This window comes from Sarcophilus harrisii, chromosome 4, assembly GCF_902635505.1.
Source record: "Sarcophilus harrisii chromosome 4, mSarHar1.11, whole genome shotgun sequence".
NCBI classification, from domain to species: Eukaryota; Metazoa; Chordata; class Mammalia; order Dasyuromorphia; family Dasyuridae; genus Sarcophilus; species Sarcophilus harrisii.
Window position 1 is genome coordinate 304,795,310 of NC_045429.1, and position 19,332 is coordinate 304,814,641.

The 19,332-nt window shown below is 35.2% G+C and overlaps 1 protein-coding gene across 1 annotated transcript in view; it reads left to right on the top strand.

Annotated features, from left to right (window-relative positions):
- Positions 1-1,139: 1,139 nt before the first annotated feature.
- CARD14 (caspase recruitment domain family member 14) overlaps positions 1,140-19,332 on the top strand; it is a 53,432-nt gene continuing 35,239 nt past the window's right edge. The window contains exons 1-3 of the mRNA XM_031965589.1: positions 1,140-1,457; positions 3,304-3,441; positions 18,171-18,496. Coding sequence (XP_031821449.1) covers positions 1,247-1,457; positions 3,304-3,441; positions 18,171-18,496 — 675 coding nt within the window. The 5' untranslated portion in view covers positions 1,140-1,246. The remainder of the gene's footprint in view (positions 1,458-3,303; positions 3,442-18,170; positions 18,497-19,332) is intronic.

Below are 19,332 nucleotides of genomic sequence, written 5' to 3' on the forward strand. Positions count from 1 at the left end.
TTATTTTAGCTTTAATTGTACTGCCATTCATGAAATGAAACTGCTGTGGTCTTCTCTGTCAAACACTTCAAGGGTCCCTTTGTATATTAAATTATAAAAAAGAATAAAATTGCATTGAATTAATTAATTAAATAAATAACAAAAGACATTCAGAATATGAAATTTAAAAAGAACAAAGTTGCATTGCATTGGATACAAGTTTTTTTTTCAATTAAAAAAAAAGAATAAAAGACATCCAGAAAAGAAAATTTAAAAACCTCTCTCCCTTAGTCATTCAGTTGGACTTTTAGCCCATTTCTTCTTGTCCTACAAAGAGAAAAAGGCTTTCATAAAAGCAATATGAACTTGGTTCCTTCTATCTTCATCAAGATTAGGATTAGTGACACAGAGGTGAACATAGAAACCCATTTTTATTACATAGTCCTCCTTATTGGGCACAAACCAAAGAAAATTTCTTGTTCCAAAAATGATATTCCAATTCCTATCTCTATTCCTTTTCACAATACTCAGACTGCACTCTCCCCTCACCTTTGCTTCCTAGAATACCTAGCTTCCTTTCAAAGCTCACTCCAATGATTCATGTTATCTATGGCCTTTCCTCATTCCCTTCCCTAACAATATTAACTTTGATTTACTTTGTAATTTTTTTTTGTCTGCAATTATTCACAAATATATTTTCTCCTTTAATAAAAGTAAGCTCCTTGAAAGCTAGAACTTTTTTTTGTCTGTATCCCTAGTGCCTAGTACAGAAAGTATAAATGCCATAAATGTTTCTTGATTTTGCAACTATAACCCCTGGTCTCTGCATCAGTCTTTTCCTTTTCTATTTTCAAAAATGTAAAAAGAGAATTTGAATAGTGTAGATGCTATTTGTATAACCACCCTGCTTCCTTAATGTCTTGTTTTTTTTTCTTTCTTTTTTTTATTATAGCTTTTTATTTACAAGTTATATGCATGGGTAATTTTTCAACACTGACAATTGCAAAACCTTTTGTTCAATTTTTTCCCTCCTTCTCCCCACCCCCTCCCCAAGATGGCAGGTTGACCAATACATATTAAATATGTTAAAGTATAAGTTAAATACAATATATGTACACATGTCCATACAGCTATTTTGCTGTACAAAAGAAATCGGACTTTGAAATAGTGTACAATTAACCTGTGAAGGAAATCAAACTTAATGTCTTGTTGATACCAAATCTCCTGTTTTTACTTCTCCCTCTTCTATTTTTTTAAGCTTCCAGCAATGGCAGACCTGTCCCCCAAAGACTGTGAGCTGACAACTCTGGATGAGGAGAACCTGTGGGAGATAATGGAGAACCATCGATACAAGATTGTCCGCAATGTCTGCCCTAGTCGGCTAACTCCCTACCTCCGACAGGCCAAGGTGCTGGATCAGTTGGATGAGGAAGAAGTTCTGCACAGTCCCAAGTTCACTAACAATGCTATGAGAGCTGGTGAGAGTCTAAGATTCTTCTCCCAAGTCAGGTCAAGCCTACAAGTATTTACTGTCTTTTGTGTATCTGGCATTGGTCTCTACAATTCAAATCAGTCTGGAATTCTTATCATCCCAGACCCCATATTGAAGCATCTGGAGATGATGATGGGAAAGGGAAAGGAATTTTGAGTATGAGACTTCTGAGGACATGACTTCCAGGAATAGGTAACATAGTTTTGCTTTAGATTCCAGGGGGTTATGAACAAACACAAAGTGGGTGCTCACTTTACTTTGAATTCCATCTCCTGAAAAAGTGTAGTATTTTAGGCAAATGCCCAAATTCCTTAAAAATATTTCAGCTATGCCTAGAGAATTCTCCATATACCTGGATCAATGGCATAAGCAGATAATATGCTAAGAAGTCAATATTATTTGTTTTTGGGAGATGCAGTTAGGCATCTTGGAAATAGAATGTCCATGGTCTTTCTTCTATAGCCTCATGTGTGTATAACATGAATATTACCATATTTTATCCCCTTAAAATCTGAAGATGCAGCTGTAGGTATTATTTGACTTATATTTTCATGTTTATTAGCATAATTTTTCAGAAAGTTCAGATATATGTTGAATAAGATTGATTAAGTAATGGAATCTACATGATTAGATCTAGGCCTGATACTGAGAATCATCTGCAGATATTTCCATGGATTCCTTATAATTTGAAGTGAAGATCATAAAATGGCAAAGCAAGTGAAAAAAATGTTGCAAACCTATTTAATATAGACTGAAAGTTCAACTCTATTAGGTTAGGGAGTCAAAGAGCTTTCTTAACAGTGAAAAAAAATGGGGTTTGGAGGAAAAGGTAGTGTCCAGTGCAACGTAGAGAAAAAAGATTTTGACTTTGAATCAGAGGCCCTGAGTTTGAATCCCAGATCTGTTACGTATTATCTTTATAGGTTTGGGAACATCACTTAACCTCTCCCAGTTTCAGTTTCCTCATTTATAAAATATGGGGGTAGAGATAAAGTATAAGACTTTTGGGATCTTTCAGCATTTAAAATTATAATGCTAAAATTCTAGGATTATTCCTTGAGGAATTTCAAAATAGTTATTGGGGATGAAGAATGACACTGCTGTTGGCATGGAGACCAAACATGTGATTGATAAAATTCAGAACCCAAGTGTTTGCTAAGATAGTTTTGTAAGTATAAGTAAAGCAAATATGTAGATATAAATATAAAAAATATAAGTAAAATAAGTATGAAAGTATAAGTACAGTAAGTATAAGTCAAGCAAGTATAAAAGTATATTAACTATAAGTAAAGCAAGTATGAAAATATAAGTACAGTAAGTATAAGTAGTTAAGTATAAATAACAAGTATGAAAGTATAAATATAACTAAGTATAAGTAACACAAATATGAAAATATAAGTATTGTAAGTATAAACTAAGCAAGTATAAAAGTATAAGTATATTAAATATAAGTAAAGCAAGCATGGAAGTATAAATAAGAAAATATAAGTAAGTATAGTAAGAAAAGTATAGCTATAAAAAATTAGCTATGAAACATTGCCTTGATAAATGATGCACTCTTTCACAGATTCACATACCCATAGGAAGAATTCTTTCTGCCCTTACTTTCTGTGGTTACATCAACAATCTGGGGAGGGCAAATCAATTCCTGGCCCTCCCTTTTATAGGAATAATAAGGGGATAATATGATCCCCTTCCCAGGACCCCTAGATTTTACTTCAAGACCCATTTCTTGTACCTCCATCAAATATTAGGTTTTCTACCTTATTCATTCTGTAGTGAGACTGACTAGTCTATGCTCATGTCTGTAAAATGATACTTCTATTTCATAGGATATTTGCTGGATGTGCTGAAGACTCGAGGTAAAACTGGAGCCATTGCCTTTCTGGAGAGCCTGAAATTTCATAATCCAGACATTTACACCTTGGTCACTGGACAGGAGCCCTCTGTTGACTCTGATAGTTTCCGTGGTAAGATCTGGGGCTTTTTTCAGGAAATTGAAAGGAACTTCCTAAGGAATAGGTTAGAAACAAGTCACACCTCCTTCTCCTAAAATACCCTTTGGGGAAGTCCTATTCTGTCAGTGGACCAAACTAAGGTTCATAGATAGGATTGTAAATTTCGGCCTGGAAGGAATCTCAGAAATCATCTCTTCCAGCTTACCAAATTTACATATGAAGAAACTGAAACCCAAAGGAGTTAAGTATCTTACTACCTGGGTAGTAAATTGCAGACCTAGCATTGGAACACATCTCTGACTCCAAATTGAAAGCCAAGAGGCTTCTAGGTGGCAAAGTAAATAGTGTGTTGGACTTGGGAGTCAGGAAGATCTCAAATTCAGCCTCTGATCCTATCTGTAAATCCTGGACAAGTCACTCCTTATTTTTAATTTGTCTTATTTTTTAAATGGGGAAAAATATCTCCTTCCCAGTGTTGTTATGAGGGACAAAAGTGAATATATTTATTTTATAAACCTTGAGTTTCTATATAAATGCTAGCTTATCATTATTTCCACTGTTTACAGGTTTTGCTTTTCTTTAAACCAAAGAATCTGAACCTGCAATAATTCTGTTTTTCCCCTTCTATTTTTAGTATTCTGGAAGTAAGGGGAAATAACTATCTGACAAATCACCCTAATAGAAGAGCATAGGGGGAAATATTTATAGTAATAAGTCAGTTAACATTATTCTTTACACACTCATGTGGTGAAGGGGGACCTAGAAAGAAAAAGAAAAGCTCAGTTCTTATTTCTGGGTCATTAGCAAACCTCTCACAATTCACTAAGTTTAGGTTGTATATTAGATAAAGAAGCTTTATTATTTTTATTACAAGCCATGGTAGTTAGAAGCACCAATTGATTGGCAGCCAATATATAAGCCTCTTTCTACTAATATATATATATATATATGTATATATACATAAATGTATATATGTATACATATGCACACATATATGTGTATTAGACATACATTTTATATATACATATTTATTATACATAATCAAATAAAGAATGAATAAAATAGAAGAAAAGTTAGCCTGTAAGCAGAATTTGTTTGCTTTTTTTAAGGAGAGAGCAGAGATTTGCTAATTTGTTGGTCTCAAGAGAAAGTATCAGAGCAACTACTTTTGTTTTCTTGTTTTCTATCATAGACATTTAAGTGGGTTGGAATAAAGATAAACTGAAATACAGAAAAATGTCTGCTCTTTTTTTTTTTTTTTTTTTTTTAACTAAAATGGAGGGTAATTTCAGGGAAGAGTCCTTTATGTCAATGTAAAGGGAAATGAGATTTCTCTCTTTGAGCCTCCATATTTCCTATTTGAAATTTTAATACTTTACTCAATGACATCCATCTTTGATAACTCTCTAATTATAGCATATAGAGTTTTTGGAACAGGAGTTAAGGAAATTGAATGTTGTTGACAGCCTTGAGATGGCAGAAAGCCCTCTGGTCATGTATCTTAAATATGCATCCCCACATCATGTCATAAAACAATCTGACACCTCTATCTGGAGGACATTGGAGACTTGTAGGATAAGGAAAAAACAAAAAATCAAAAGCACAAATAAATATAGAGATTAACAACACTTGGATGAAATTGCAAATCCAGAACTAGATGTCTAAATCAGAGAATGGGGTATAGCTTTTGTCTTTTATTGTTATGCGACTTAAGAGGTGAAAGACTATATATAGGCTAATGTGTCCATATTTTCCCTTTGTTACAATGAAGTGCAATAATGCAAAACGGGAGACAGAGGTATCTGATTGTTTTGTAGTGTAATGGGAGGATCCATATCTAAGGTATGTGTCTAATGTCCTGGATAGTAGATGATGGTTGGTGGGTCCTGAGTTCCAGCAAAGCTAAAGTACATTTTCCCCACTGATGCACCTTCCTGTAGACCTGGTCTTCTGGTCTGAAATTATGGTAGAAAGTATCATGCGGTTTGAGCAAAATGTTAGTGAACAGATTTAATACATTTCATTAGTGCCCAATCATGGTTCTTCTCTCATCTGTTTAATGAAGATCTGTTTGGTATGGGGTAACTCAAAGTTAAAGTACTATTAGCATCAAACTTATCATGAAAATTTTACGTGGCATTAAACTCTGGTTTCTGTTTTCAAATATCCCAATACACATTGGAGTAATATGAAGAGCATTTGGCCACTTAAATCCAGGGTTAGTACAAATCAAACTTTAGCTGTGTTAATCTTAAGAATTTCATTTTGTCCTCCAATTTCTCCCTATGGACTCAGTATAGTAGACAATGAAAATGCTATTGGATCTTCAAAGTCTGGAAAATTTCCTTTGAAATGTGTCCCATCTAATGAGCATCTCTGTCAGTACTGATAGAGAATAAATTTTTTTAAAAACCTTTAAAAAGTCTTTTAATAACTGTAACAGCATGATTTTCTTTCAAAAGAAAGCTTCAATCCATCCTGAATATATAAAAAAATTACAAATAAATATTCAAAAGAACAGCTTCAATCCATCCTGAATATAGTCAAACAATTAAAAAAATATATCTAAAAGAATACCACTTTACAAATGGTTCCTGTGGTGGGAGATTCACTGCTTGGGTTACTTCTGCAGGCTTCCCAGTGTAATTTGCCTGACATACAAGACAGTTCTAACAACAATGTTAAATTTCAAAAGGAAATTTAAAACAATATCTTATGACTGTTTTAATCATAATTATTCCTACTTTGCTCATGGTGGACCTAAGTAAACTATGGCTCTGAAGGAGAGGATGGAGCAAAAGGGGTCCTTGAATGAATACATGTCCTTAAGGTGGAGAAATATTTCCAATCAAAGGTAAGAAGAACCATAGGGAAATGTGTAAGGGGATCATACTACATCTTTGTGACACTATCACCCCAAACTAGCTAAACCTATTTGGGATTGAATTAACATCTGAACATGTAAGGCAGCACCCCCCATAGTTTTCCTGTTGGTATCTTTCTTTGCTTGGTGGATTGTTGATGCATCAATATAAATAGTTGTACTAGTATGAGAGTGAAATTATAATAATCATGAATCATTATAATTACACATAATTATAATATTATATATTATTCCAAAATATTCTACCTCACATGTTAAGTTCTAATGTTAACAATTAGAATTGAACTGTTACTATGTTAACATTAATAGCACAAAATATTGGGGGCTTTTTCATAAAGCAAAAACATAATATGACATTATAAGCTTCTATATATTGTATCAAATTCTTAGTTTCAAAATGCTAAATCTATTAGTTCATACTTCCTTTCATATGTTAATAAATCATTCCATTCATAATATATTCCAAGGTAAAGGTCAATGATAAATATAAACAGCCATAAAGTTGAAATAATGATATTGTGAAATTTTGCAAAGAAGATGATAGGGTTTAGCAAAACCCAGAAAATAGTTTACTTGTTGTTCTTTTTAAAATTTAATATTCATTATGAATTTTGTAAACGTCAACAAATATGAGAGCTTCTATATATAAAGAAGAGCAAAGAGTATTATATATAAATGATATCATAAATTTCTGTTATGAACACCTTTTTGAAAAAAAGATACATCCAATTTAACATGATATATTCAACACTATGTTGCTTGCCTGAATTTCTTTCTGAATTTTCTCCTATTCTCTTATAGAGGTTTTTTAAATGATTGTTTGATTTTTTTTCTTTCTTCTCTTCATTTTCATCCCATATCTCTATCTCTACTCCCCAGTTATATGCCTCCTACTCATGTCTTATTCTTCCTCAACTCTCCACAGCCATTCCTAATAACAAATAAAAATAGTCAAAGAAAAAAGATACACGCATTGGTTATTGTGCTGATTTTCAATCATCTTTCTCCCAAGAGGTAATTATCTAACCTAGGGATTGATCATTCATTGCCTCAGAATTGTTAAGTCTTTCACAATTGCTTTCCTTCATAAAGTTGTAGTCATCATCTACATTGCGTTCATGATTCTGCTTAACTTACCCTGTATTATTTCATACAGATCTTTCCAAGTTTTTTCTAAACCTGTTGCTTTCTTTTTTTACATTATAATAATTTCCTATCATATTCATACACTGTCATTTGTTTAACCATTCTGCAGGATCTTTTTTAGTTTCCAGTTCTTTGCCACCATAAAAAGAGCTATTACAAATATTTTTGTACATGTGTATCCTTTTCCTCTTCCCTTGATCTCATTGGAGGATAGATGTAGCAGTGACATTTCTGGGTTAAACAGTATGTATGCTTTAATGGTTTTTTTGGGCTTAGTTCCAATGTACTGTTTACCAATTAATAGTTCCATCAACAGTACAATAATATGTTAATTTTAAATCCTTTTACAAGGACAAAAACTATTTCTTATTGATAAATGTTCAAAGATATGAACAGACAGTTTTCTGAGGAAGATATCTAACATCAATAGCCATGTGAAAAATGTCCCAAATCACTATAGATTAAAGAAATGCAAATTAAAACAACTGGAAGGTTCTATATCATAGTCATCACATTTGCAAAATTGACAAATAGGGAAAATAACAAATTTTATTAATGCTGATGTATTGGGATATATTAACTCAAAGCAAAATTCCCAATACAATCATGGTTGCAAAAAAGATAGGATTTTGGATATCTGAAAACAGAAAAAAGTTTCAAGTTGAACAATACATTTTTTAAATGGAATGATTAGACATGTGATGGAATGATTAGGTATGTAACAGAGTAGAGAAGTAATTTAAGAAGCTTTTACTAATAAATATTTGAGGGACAGTGAAACCATTAAAAAGTGAACAATAAAATACCCTTTTATTTCTAAGGATCAGCCCTTACCAAGCTAGCTGTAAATATTTAATTTTTTTAATTCCCAATTAACGATACCAGTAGCAATTTGTAATAAAATCAGAAAAACTCATTTTTGTTCTCATTGTAGTTTTCAAATTTATATTCCAAAGTTCATATATGTTGGGGTTTTTTCTTCTTGTGGAGCTGTGAATTTGGCTCATCTTATTTTCAATTCAATAAATCTTAGGAATGAGAAAGAGGTTTTCTCCCTGTTTATTCCTCATTATCTTTTCTTTTTACTTTGACCAGCCATATCAAAATGAAATGAATAGATTAAATTTCTCAAAATTGGACTCAAATACAAGACAATTTAGAATCATAAAAGCTTCCTACTAAAAAGTTGTTTTTCCATCATAAAACTGGCTGAAACTAAATTTAATGTAACTATTTGTTCTCCTGACTGAATCAATTCTGCCATGTGGAAACAGACATTTATATAACAAGGTTTAAAGGTTTGCAAAATGATTTACAAATGTTATGTCATTATATTCTTCCAACAATTCTTTGAGATAAAAGCTTCTATTATACTCATTTTTCAGAAGAGGAAACAGAGACAGAGATTAAGTGGTTTGCCCCAATCACATACCTAGCAAATGTCTAAGGCAGAATTTGAATTCAGATCTTCCTAACTTGAGGTTCAGAATTCTATCCATGTGACCATCTTGTTTTTTTTTAATAGATGAAAGCAAGAAAAATGAAATTTTGCTGACATTTATACATTTAAAAACAAAGGACACTTAAAGAGAAGGAGACCCAAGTTCAAATTCAGTCTCAGACACTTGAGACTTACTAGTTAACTGTGTGACCCTGGATAAATCACTTAACCTACAATCTACAGAAATGAAACTGAAAAAAAATATATAGGTGTCATTGGAAGATTTAGTGTGCCATTCAAAGAGAGCTTCCCATTTTTCTTTTAATTTAGTATTGTGGGTTGAAGCATTTATGTTTCCTTTTATAAAATGTTGAAATCAAATGTGTACTCCTTCAGGGAAATTACCTGGTAAGAGGTTATCCCTATCATATCACTTGACCATTAAAACATTCAAGTCTTGAGAAAATAATGAATCCCCAAAATAGTGGAGATTCCTTAGAGAAAACTTAACTTACTTAAACTAAGACTTGTTTTCATCACAGATTCAGAAGCAAACAGGGAAAGGCTTATTTAAAAGATATTCCCCCCCGCCCCTAAGGTAGAACACTACCTTACAACTTAGCTCATGGCGATAGCTACAAAGGTGGGCCTCTGCCCTTAGAAGGTACTTGGCTAAGGTGAAGTTAAAGTGGTCCAACTTGTAGCTCACAACCCATATTGGTAAGGAGAGGCTCAGCCTCTGCCCCTACAAAGGCTGGGAAAAGGTAGGAGTCAGAGTTCCCAAGGACGGCTCATAAAAAGCATCTCAGGAGAAAAGGAATATAATTCCTATAATATTCCAGAGGAATATAATGATCTGCAGGATTTACACCTTCTGCATCATTAATATAAGACTATGGTGCTTTCCCAGCAGGCAGCCTGGTGACTAATGGCTGGCCCTAGGATTGAGATTGCGGAAATTTCAAGCCCTTTAGCAGATCCCCTTAAAGAGACATATACACTTGTCCTGGAATAGGCAGAGAACATAGGTCATGTCTTGAACAACAGCAATCTATACTTCTAAACCTGGCACATTGTTTTGAGTGCAAGTGATTTTTAAAAAAGATTCTCCCTGCCATATTCCACTGCAAAGAACCTGCCCAGACAGAAGAGAAAAGCAGGGTTTCAGAAAGGATTCAGAAAGGGTGCCAGAAAGCTGGCACAAAACACAACAGAACAGAATTCTGACTCTGGGTCTCAGCCAAAACAGAAACAGCCCCAGATAGAATCAGGAATAAAGATTCTTACCTGTTAAAAAAAAAAAAAAGAAAGAAAGAAAGAAAGAGAGAAATAGGGGAATCTAGTTACTGATCAGACAAGTGTTCATGATATCTCATGGCCTGTGTTTTATCCACTCCATCCCAGATAATGAACTATATACATCATGGAAAAAAATCCCTCAGTTCTCAAAATTTAGAAAATATGAAGAAAGCTTTATTGTTATTGTGCAGTAGGAGGAGGAGGTATCTGCTGACTGACAGTTTTCTTTGACAATATCCTCTGTTGGCCAAGTGGATTCTGATTACAAACTATTTCCTACTTGTGTTTATAAATGTAAAAGAAAAATGATGGGCAGTCAGGCAGTATTATAAACTTGCAGCTGGCCTTGGAAGTAGAACAAAACAATTTGTTTCTTTCAAGGAGAGAACAAAAGCTTGATAATTTGTAATTGGTCTGAGAATGTAACGCAACTTTGCTCCTCTCTGTGGGGAAGTCTTGAAAATGGCATGAGGTTGAGGTAGACCTAGACAGAAGGAAGTGCATGTCTACTCATAATATCTTGAAATGGAAGCAGGTTTCAAATTTAACCCACTCCAAGAAATAAAAAAGATAGAAAAGATCCCTGTTTGAACTTGCCCATATTCTTGTCTACCATAGGATCTAGGATGACAATGAAATGAGTCTTTAATTATGCTGATCACAATCTATTTAAACTTGCTCCATCTCTAGTGACATTTCTGTTTCCTTACAAGTTCACTCCAGTTCTCTTAACATCAGTTCAGGATATCAACACTGAATTCGGGTTTTCCATCTGGTTCTTTTACTCTCTTTGCATTAAATATTTTTAATCTTATTTTCTTTCTTTCATATTTTATGCTGTTTCTCTTGAATAATTCCTTGTAAGAAATATTTGATGGAAAGATTACTTTTAGTTAAGGGCTCAGATGTCAAATAACAAGAATGCTTTCCATCAGTCAGTAAATAAGCATTTATTAAGCCTTACTATATATCTGTGCTAAGCACTAGGCACAGGATTAAGCACTAGGAATATAAAAGAAGGTGAAAACCTGCCTTCAAGGAGTTCATATTCTTGTTTTTATAATAATAGCTTTGTATTTTTTTAAATACATGCAAAGATAGTTTTCAACATTCACCTTTGTAAAACCTTGTGTTCCAAATTTTTTTTTCTCCCTCCCTGAGACAGCAAATAATCCAATAAAGGTTAAACATATACAATTCTTCTAAACATATTTTCACATTTATCATGCTGCACTAGAAAAATTAGATCAACATTAAAAAGGGAAAGGGACCCACATATGCAAAAATGTTTGCAGTAGCCCCTCTTTGTAGTAGCAAGGAATTGGAAACTGAGTGAATGCTTATCATTTGGAGAATGGCTGAATAAGTTATGGTATATAAATATTATGGAATATTATTATTCTATAAGAAATGATCAGCAGGATGATTTCAGAAAGGCTTAGAGTGAACTGATGCTAAGTGAAATGAAAGTGAAATAAGCAGAACCAAGAGAACACTGTACGACAAGTACAACAAGCAACAAGAAGACTATGTGATGATTAACTGTGATGGACTTGGCTTTTTTAAACAGTGAGGTGATTCAGGACAATTCCAGTAGATTTGTGATGGAGTCATCTGTACAGAGAGAATTGTAGGAACTGAGTGTGGATCTGTAGAGGGCTGGGACTCTGGAAAGGTGTACTTGAAACAAAGATATTTACAGCAGAGTGTTTACTCAGTGTGATTGATGAGATAATGGTTCTCTACTTAACATATGTAATCACTCTAGTTTGCATATACTTAGTGTGATATGGTGATGTAATGGTTCTAAAGTTGGCACATACTCAGTATATAGTACTGATGTAATCGTACTGAGGTATTTAAGGACTGAGAGAACTGAAACTCAGAGTTCACACACAGACACAGAGAAGACTATAGACCATCTTTGACCAGCCTCTTGGTGGCTCTTCTTCCTTCATCACTTCTCTACCTAAAAACTGTCCAGAGAGCTAGTCCGGACATTACATGGATCAACATACTATTCTCACCTTTTTGTTGTTATTTGCTTGCTTTCTTTTTCTTTCTCATTTTTTTCCCTTTGTGATTTGATTTTTCTTGTGTAGGATAATAAATGTGGAAATAAATTTAGAAGAATTGCACATGTTTAAACTATATTGGATCACTTGCTAGCTAGGATGGGAGGAAGGGAGAAAAAAATTTGGAATCCAAGGTTTTACAAGGATAAATGTTGAAAACTATGTTTGCATGTATTTTAAAAATAAAAAGTTATTATTTTAAAAAAATTTAAAAGAAAAATCATATCAAAAGGGAAAAATGAGAAAGAATAAAACAAGTAAGCAAATAACAACAAAACAATAACAAAAAAGCCACATAGTATATTGTTATCCATATTCAATCTCCATGGTTCTCTCTATATATACAGAGGACTCTCCATCACAAATCTATTGGGACTGACCTGAATCACCTCATTGTTGAAAAGAACCAAATCCATTACAGTTGATCATCACATAATCTTATTGTTTCCGTATACAATGTTCTGTTGGTTCTATTCACTTCACTTAACATCAGTTCATGTAAGTCTCTGGAGGCCTCTCAGAAATCATCCTGCTGATTATTTCTTATAGAACAATAATATTCTATAACATTCCTATACTATAACTTATTCAGTCATTTCCCAACTGATGGGTATCCACTCAGTTTCCAGTTCCTTACCACTACAAAAAGGGCTGCTGCAAACATTTTTGCACATATGGGTCCTTTTCCCTTTTTTATGATCTCTTTGGGATATAGATACTGTAGAGACTCTACTGCATCAAAGGGTCACATTAAACTATTACAGTTTGGTAGCCCTTTGAAAATCTTTAGTTCCAGACTGCTCTCCAGAATGGTTGGATCACCTCACAACTCTAGCAACAATGTATTAGTGTCCTAATTTTTCCACATCTCTTCCAATATTTATCATTATCATTTTAGCCAATCTGAGAGATGTGACGTGGTACCTCAGAGTGATCTTAATTCACATTTCTCTAATCAATAATGATTTAGAGCATTTTTCCCATATTCTAGAAAGAGCTTTAATTTCTTCATCTGAAAATTGTCTGTTCATATGCATTGACCATTTATCAATTGGAGAATGTCTTGTATTCTTATAAATTTGAATCAATTTTCTATTTATTTTAGAAATAAGGCCTTTATCAGAAACACTGGGTATACATCCCCACCACCCCCAGCTTTCTGCTTCCCTTCTAATCTTGTTTGCATTGGTTTTGTCTGTACAAAAACTTTTAAGTTTAATATAATCAAAATTATCCATTTTACATTTCCTTATGTTCTTCTTTGGCCATAAATTCCTTCCTTTTCCACAGGTCTGAGAGATAGACTATCCCTTGTTCTCCTAATTTGCTTATAGTATCACCCTTTATGTCTAAATCATAAAACCATTTGTGAAGACCGAGTTAGCACCCTGGATACTTTAAAATCAACCGGAGTCAGGATAAGCAAAAGTCCTTGGTCTTTTTTTTTTTTTAACTTAAATATTTTTTTATTTTCTCCAAAAGGTTGCTTTTCTTTTTTCTTTCTTTTTTTTTTTATTTAATAGCCTTTTATTTACAGGTTATATGCATGGGTAACTTTACAGCATTAACAATTGCCCAACCTCTTGTTCCAATTTTTCACCTCTTACCCCCCCACCCCCTCCCCCAGATGGCAGGAGGACCAGTAGATGTTAAATATATTAAAATATAAATTAGAACACAATAAGTATACATGACCAAACCGTTATTTTGCTGTACAAAAAGAATCAGACTCTGAAATATTGTACAATTAGCTTGTGAAGGAAATCAAAAATGCAGGTGGTCATAAATATAGGGATTGGGAGTTCAATGTAATGGTTTTTAGTCATCACCCAGAGTTCTTTCTCTGGGCATAGCTGGTTCAGTTCATTACTGCTCCATTGGAAATGATTTGGTTGATCTCCATGCTGAGGATGGCCAGGTCCATCAGAACTGGTCATCATATAGTATTATTGTTGAAGTATATAATGATCTCCTGGTCCTGCTCATTTCACTCAACATCAGTTCTTGTAAGTCTCTCCAGACCTTTCTGAAATCATCCTGTTGGTCAACAATAATATTCCATAATATTCATATACCACAATTTATTCAGCCATTCTCCAATTGATGGGCATCCAGTCAGTTTCCAGTTTCTAGCCACTACAAAAAGGGCTGCCACAAACATTCATGCACATACAGGTCCCTTTCCCTTCTTTATAATCTCTTTGGGATATAAGCCCAGTAGTAACACTGCTGGATCAAAGGGTATGCACAGTTTGATAACTTTTTGAGCATAGTTCCAAACTACTCTCCAGAATGGTTGGATTCGTTCACAACTCCACCAACAATGCATCAATGTCCCTCCCGCATCCCCTCCAACAATCATCATTATTTTTTCCTGTCATTTTAGCCAATCTGACAGGTGCGTAGTAGTATCTTAGAGTTGTCTTAATTTGCATTTCTCTGATTAATAATAAGTCCTTGGTCTTTATTCTTGGTCTTTAGGGGTAGAAGTGAATTGGATGGACGCAGAATCTCCACAACCTCTCCTCTTTGTCTCATGCCCAAAAGTGACTCTGACTAGTCTTACTCCACCCCCTAGTCCCTCCTACAATTCTCTGTATACACCAATTATTAAGCCAGCACAGAATAGTGGGAAGGGCCATTTTCCAAGCTTATGCTTATAGAGTATTGTCCAATTGGTAATTAGCCTTAGGTGCTCCGTTGTCCACCTCAGTGCATCAACTCAAGAGTTTCAGTCCTTTGCAACCATTTCGATCTTATCTCAGTATAGGTGTTAGATGTTGATCAATGCCTAATTTCTGCCATATTATTTTCCAATTTTCCCAGAAATTTTTGTCAAATAATGAGTTCTTATAACCCAGAAACTGATGTCTTTAGGTTTATCAAATACTAGATTACTATAGTCATTGACTATTGTGTTTTGTGAATCTAACCTATGCCATTAATCCACTAAGGGAGTTCATATTCTAATGAGACTAGATGCTGAGTCTAGGATCAGGAAGCTAGATTCAAATTTGACTTTTATACTCTTGTTAACTGGGTGACCCTGGGCAAATCATTTCACTGCACTCTGTCTCAGTTTTCTTAACTGTGAAATAGGGATAACAAGAGTATCTACTTCCCAGGGTTGTGAGAATCAAATAAGATAATATTTGTAAAGTCATTAATAAGTACATTAATAGTAGTGTTTGATACTTAATAGACATCTAATAAACATTTGTTCCCTTACTGCCTGTAAATACAGAAAAAAGGAACACATTTGAGAGATATTGTGAAGGTAAACATAACAGGAGTTAGTGTGTCATTGGATTATAGAATGGAGAGAAGTAAAGGGTAAGAAGACATAGGAAGAGACAAAGTAAATGAAGAGCTTTAAATGCTAGAGGGCCTTATATTTGATTCTGGAGGTAACAAGGTGTTACTGGTATTGTTACTGGAGAGGAGATGACATGAATAGGTGTATGCTTTTGGAAAATCACTTTGGTAAATGAGTGGAGGATGCACTGCAGTGGAGAGAGACTTGAGATCAATTAATAGGTTATTGTATAGGCCAAGAAAGAGTCAATAAAGTCTAAACTAGGATTGGGGTCCCATGAGTGAAGGAAGAAGGACATATATAGGAGACGTTGTGAAAGTAAAAACAAAATTTATCAATAGACTGGATATATGAGATGAGTGAGAGTGAGGAGTTGAGGATGAATGACAGAATTTGTGAGCATAGGTGATTATGAGGTTGATGGTGCCCTCAACAATAATAGGAAAGTTGGAAAGGGGGAAGGAAAGATAATTAATTCTATTTTGGGCATGTGTTTAAGATGCTTGGTGGACATTCCATTTGAAATGTCAATAGGCAATTGATTTTTTGGGAATGAAGCTTAGGAGAGGGACTAGGACTAGATACATAGATCTAGGAATCATCTAAAACAGATGGTAATTGCACCCATGGGAGTTAATAAAGTTACCAAATGAGAGAAGAGAGAGAAAAGAGAATAGAGTGCAGAGGAGTGTTTTAGGAACACCCATGATTAGTAGATATGACATGGATGAATAACCAGCAAAGGAGGCAAAGGAGTGATCAGATTGACAAGAGGAGAACCAGGGAAAGCAGTATCATGTATAACTTAAGTTTCAAAGCTCTTTCTGTGGTAAGGGACTCTCCTCTTATTGGTGGAAATCAATGCCCCATGTCTGCTTGAGTTGGAGAAAAGTTGGAGAGATCAAGAGAAGTGGGAGATCCTCGATTCTTCTAACTTCCAGCTTTGAAGTTGCACAATACTAACCTCTCTGCAGGTCTCTAAAGAGAAAGACTGGTGAGAGAAATTGGCAGTCTTCATTATACTCCTTTCCTCAGATTGCAACTCTAGAGACTATAAAGAATTTTCCCCTGAAGTGATCAGGCTTTCCCTCCCTCCCTCTCTTGCTTTCTCTCTTTTTTTTTTTTTTACATACACTCTCTCATGTACTCTCTCTCTCTCTCTGTCTTATACATTCTCTGTCTGTCTCTCTTTCTGTGTGTGTGTGTCTGTCTGTCTGTCTCTCTCATTCTCTCTCCATCTCTGTCTCTGTTTGTCTTTTTCTATCTTTGTTCCTCTCTTTGTCTTTCTCTGTCTTTGTCCACCCCGACCCCTCTCTCTTTCTCTCTCTCTCTCTCTGCTCCCCCTACCCTGAGATATTTTACTCACAATGGGAGAATTCCCTCACTTTGTATGTTTTGGTGGAACAAAGAAACCAAGTACTTACATCCAGGCAATAATGTATTTGGCAATGCCTGCAGTTATTAAAAAAAAAAACAACAAAAAAAAAAAACAGGTCCAAGACTCTTGGTAGCAGTTAATATATAATTTGGAAGGAGTGAAAAACAGAAAGCACAGGATTTCATGAATTGAGACATCTGGCTTCTCATTGGTGGGAGGGGGATAAGAGACACCAAAGTGAGAGGGAGAGGGGTATTCTTATGATATCTTTACATAAGGTGACAGTGGGGAAGGGGGGTACTCTTGTGAAATTCCCTAAATCAGGTAACTTGCATGGAGTTGAAACTTAACTTCACAAAATGGTGGATAAAAGCAAAATTGAGTAGCTAATACCAATGTTAATGCAGTAGGTATAAATTCTCATACATATATTTTCCCTAATTTCTGTTTTGCTATCAATAGATATCTGCTACTTGTATTCACTGTGTTCCTGGTGGAGTCGGGCCTTGGATATAGAACTTTAATCTTTTCTTCTCCTAATAAGAAATAGGAATCAGTTTAGCTTGAATGTAAAAATTGTATCCCTTAGACTAATAATATTTAGGAGAATATAAATATACAATTCTACCCTAGTACCCCTTCTCACTGAGGAGAGTAAGCCCTGCCTCTTGCACCGACTTTCTCCTTCCCCTCCTGGCTATAATTAAAGTTTCCCTTGTAGAAGGGTGAGGGGAAAAGACACTAGAAGTGTCTGTTCTTATCTCCTTGGGAGCCACAGCAAAAAAAAAAAAAAAAAAAATGATAAGAAGAAGAAGAATGAATATTATGGGAATTTCCTAGAGGGCCTCTCCCTCCTCTGGGCGATGTGCTTGATAACACAGAGGTATCCCAGGAAAGAAGGCATCACACACATGAGAAGATAGCAGAATGACCTCGTGTTCTGCTCTAGCTCTAAACATTGTCCAATGACCCCATGAGATAAGCAAGAATAACAATAGACATGGAAGGTGGTAGGGAACGTGGAAGATCAGAGGGGATAAAGGGAATTGAATGGTTGTGCTGAAGCCCTGGGTTTATGTAGGGGTGCACCCAGAGATTAGGTTGAAGAAGGAAATAGCAGGGGCAGAGCATGGAGGGAATCACTTGAGAATCCCAAAGTCCTAAAAGGAGGACTCCAACCCACTCAGTGACTTTCCCCTTAGGCCTCATTGATACTTCCAAGCTGACTGAATGCCTAGCTGGTGCTATCAACACCCTCCAGCAGGAGCTGTCCCAGGAGAAGCTGAGAAGCCAGGCACTGCAACAGCATTGTTATAAGCTAAAGGAGCATCTGCATAAACTGGGAGCCCAGAATAAAAACCTAAGGGACAAGGAAGCCGAGCACAACCGCATGAAGAGGGAAGTCAGCACTCAGTTCCACCAGGTGCTGAAGCTGAAGGATGAGATGTATAACTTATCTATGCGTTACACCAGTGCTCTGCAAGACAAGGACCTGGCCATCACCCGCTGCCGGAGTCTGCAGGAGGAGGTGAGGAGGGACAAATTCACAACAGCTCTTATTTTGTGGTTTGTTGGGTTTTTTGTTTTTGTTTTTGTTTTTTGTTTTTTTTACAAAATGTTGTTCTCTCTTCTGAAACTTCTGTCAGCCACTGGTATACTCACAATCCCATCTTCTTGGATTCATGAGCTAAGAGCGTCAGATCTTTTTAAGCACAAGTTGTCAGCATAGCCAAAAAGTTAAATACTAGATATGGATGTGGGGCAGTGGTGACTATTAAAACAATCAAAGACTCTCAAAGTAAAAAAAAGCAAAAAAGGATTTATTAAGATCTCACGAGAAAGAGCAACTCTTAACAGACAAGGTGTCCCCAGCAAAGCACAAACTGCAAAACACAAGATTTATGGGCCAGAAACCCCACTCCTTGACCTTTTCTCCCATTAGCTAGTGAGTTCTAATCTACACAGGGACTAAATATTGACCCCATAACACACTTTACCTATTAGGTACTTAAATGCTGGAACTGCAGGCTCCAAAGGTATTGTCTGAGCCAATCATTGCTTCTTAAAGCTAAAAGGGATAAGGAAACTGCCAGTATATAATTCCTTAAAAACTTATCCTTGGTTTCAAAAGAGGGTCTTTCCCTTTTTCCTTCCAAATAAAAGTCAATCAAACAGCACCTCATATGGGAAAAGTCCCAGATCACTTCTGGGGACAGTTCTAAATTTTGAACAAAGCAACAGGAAAACATTTGGTCCAAGGTCTCTAACACCAATTTAGTAATCTGTTTCTTAAGAATCTAATTCAATCCTTCCACTTTCTTTGATGAGGGCCCAGGGTATATGGAATTGCCACTCAATTTGCAA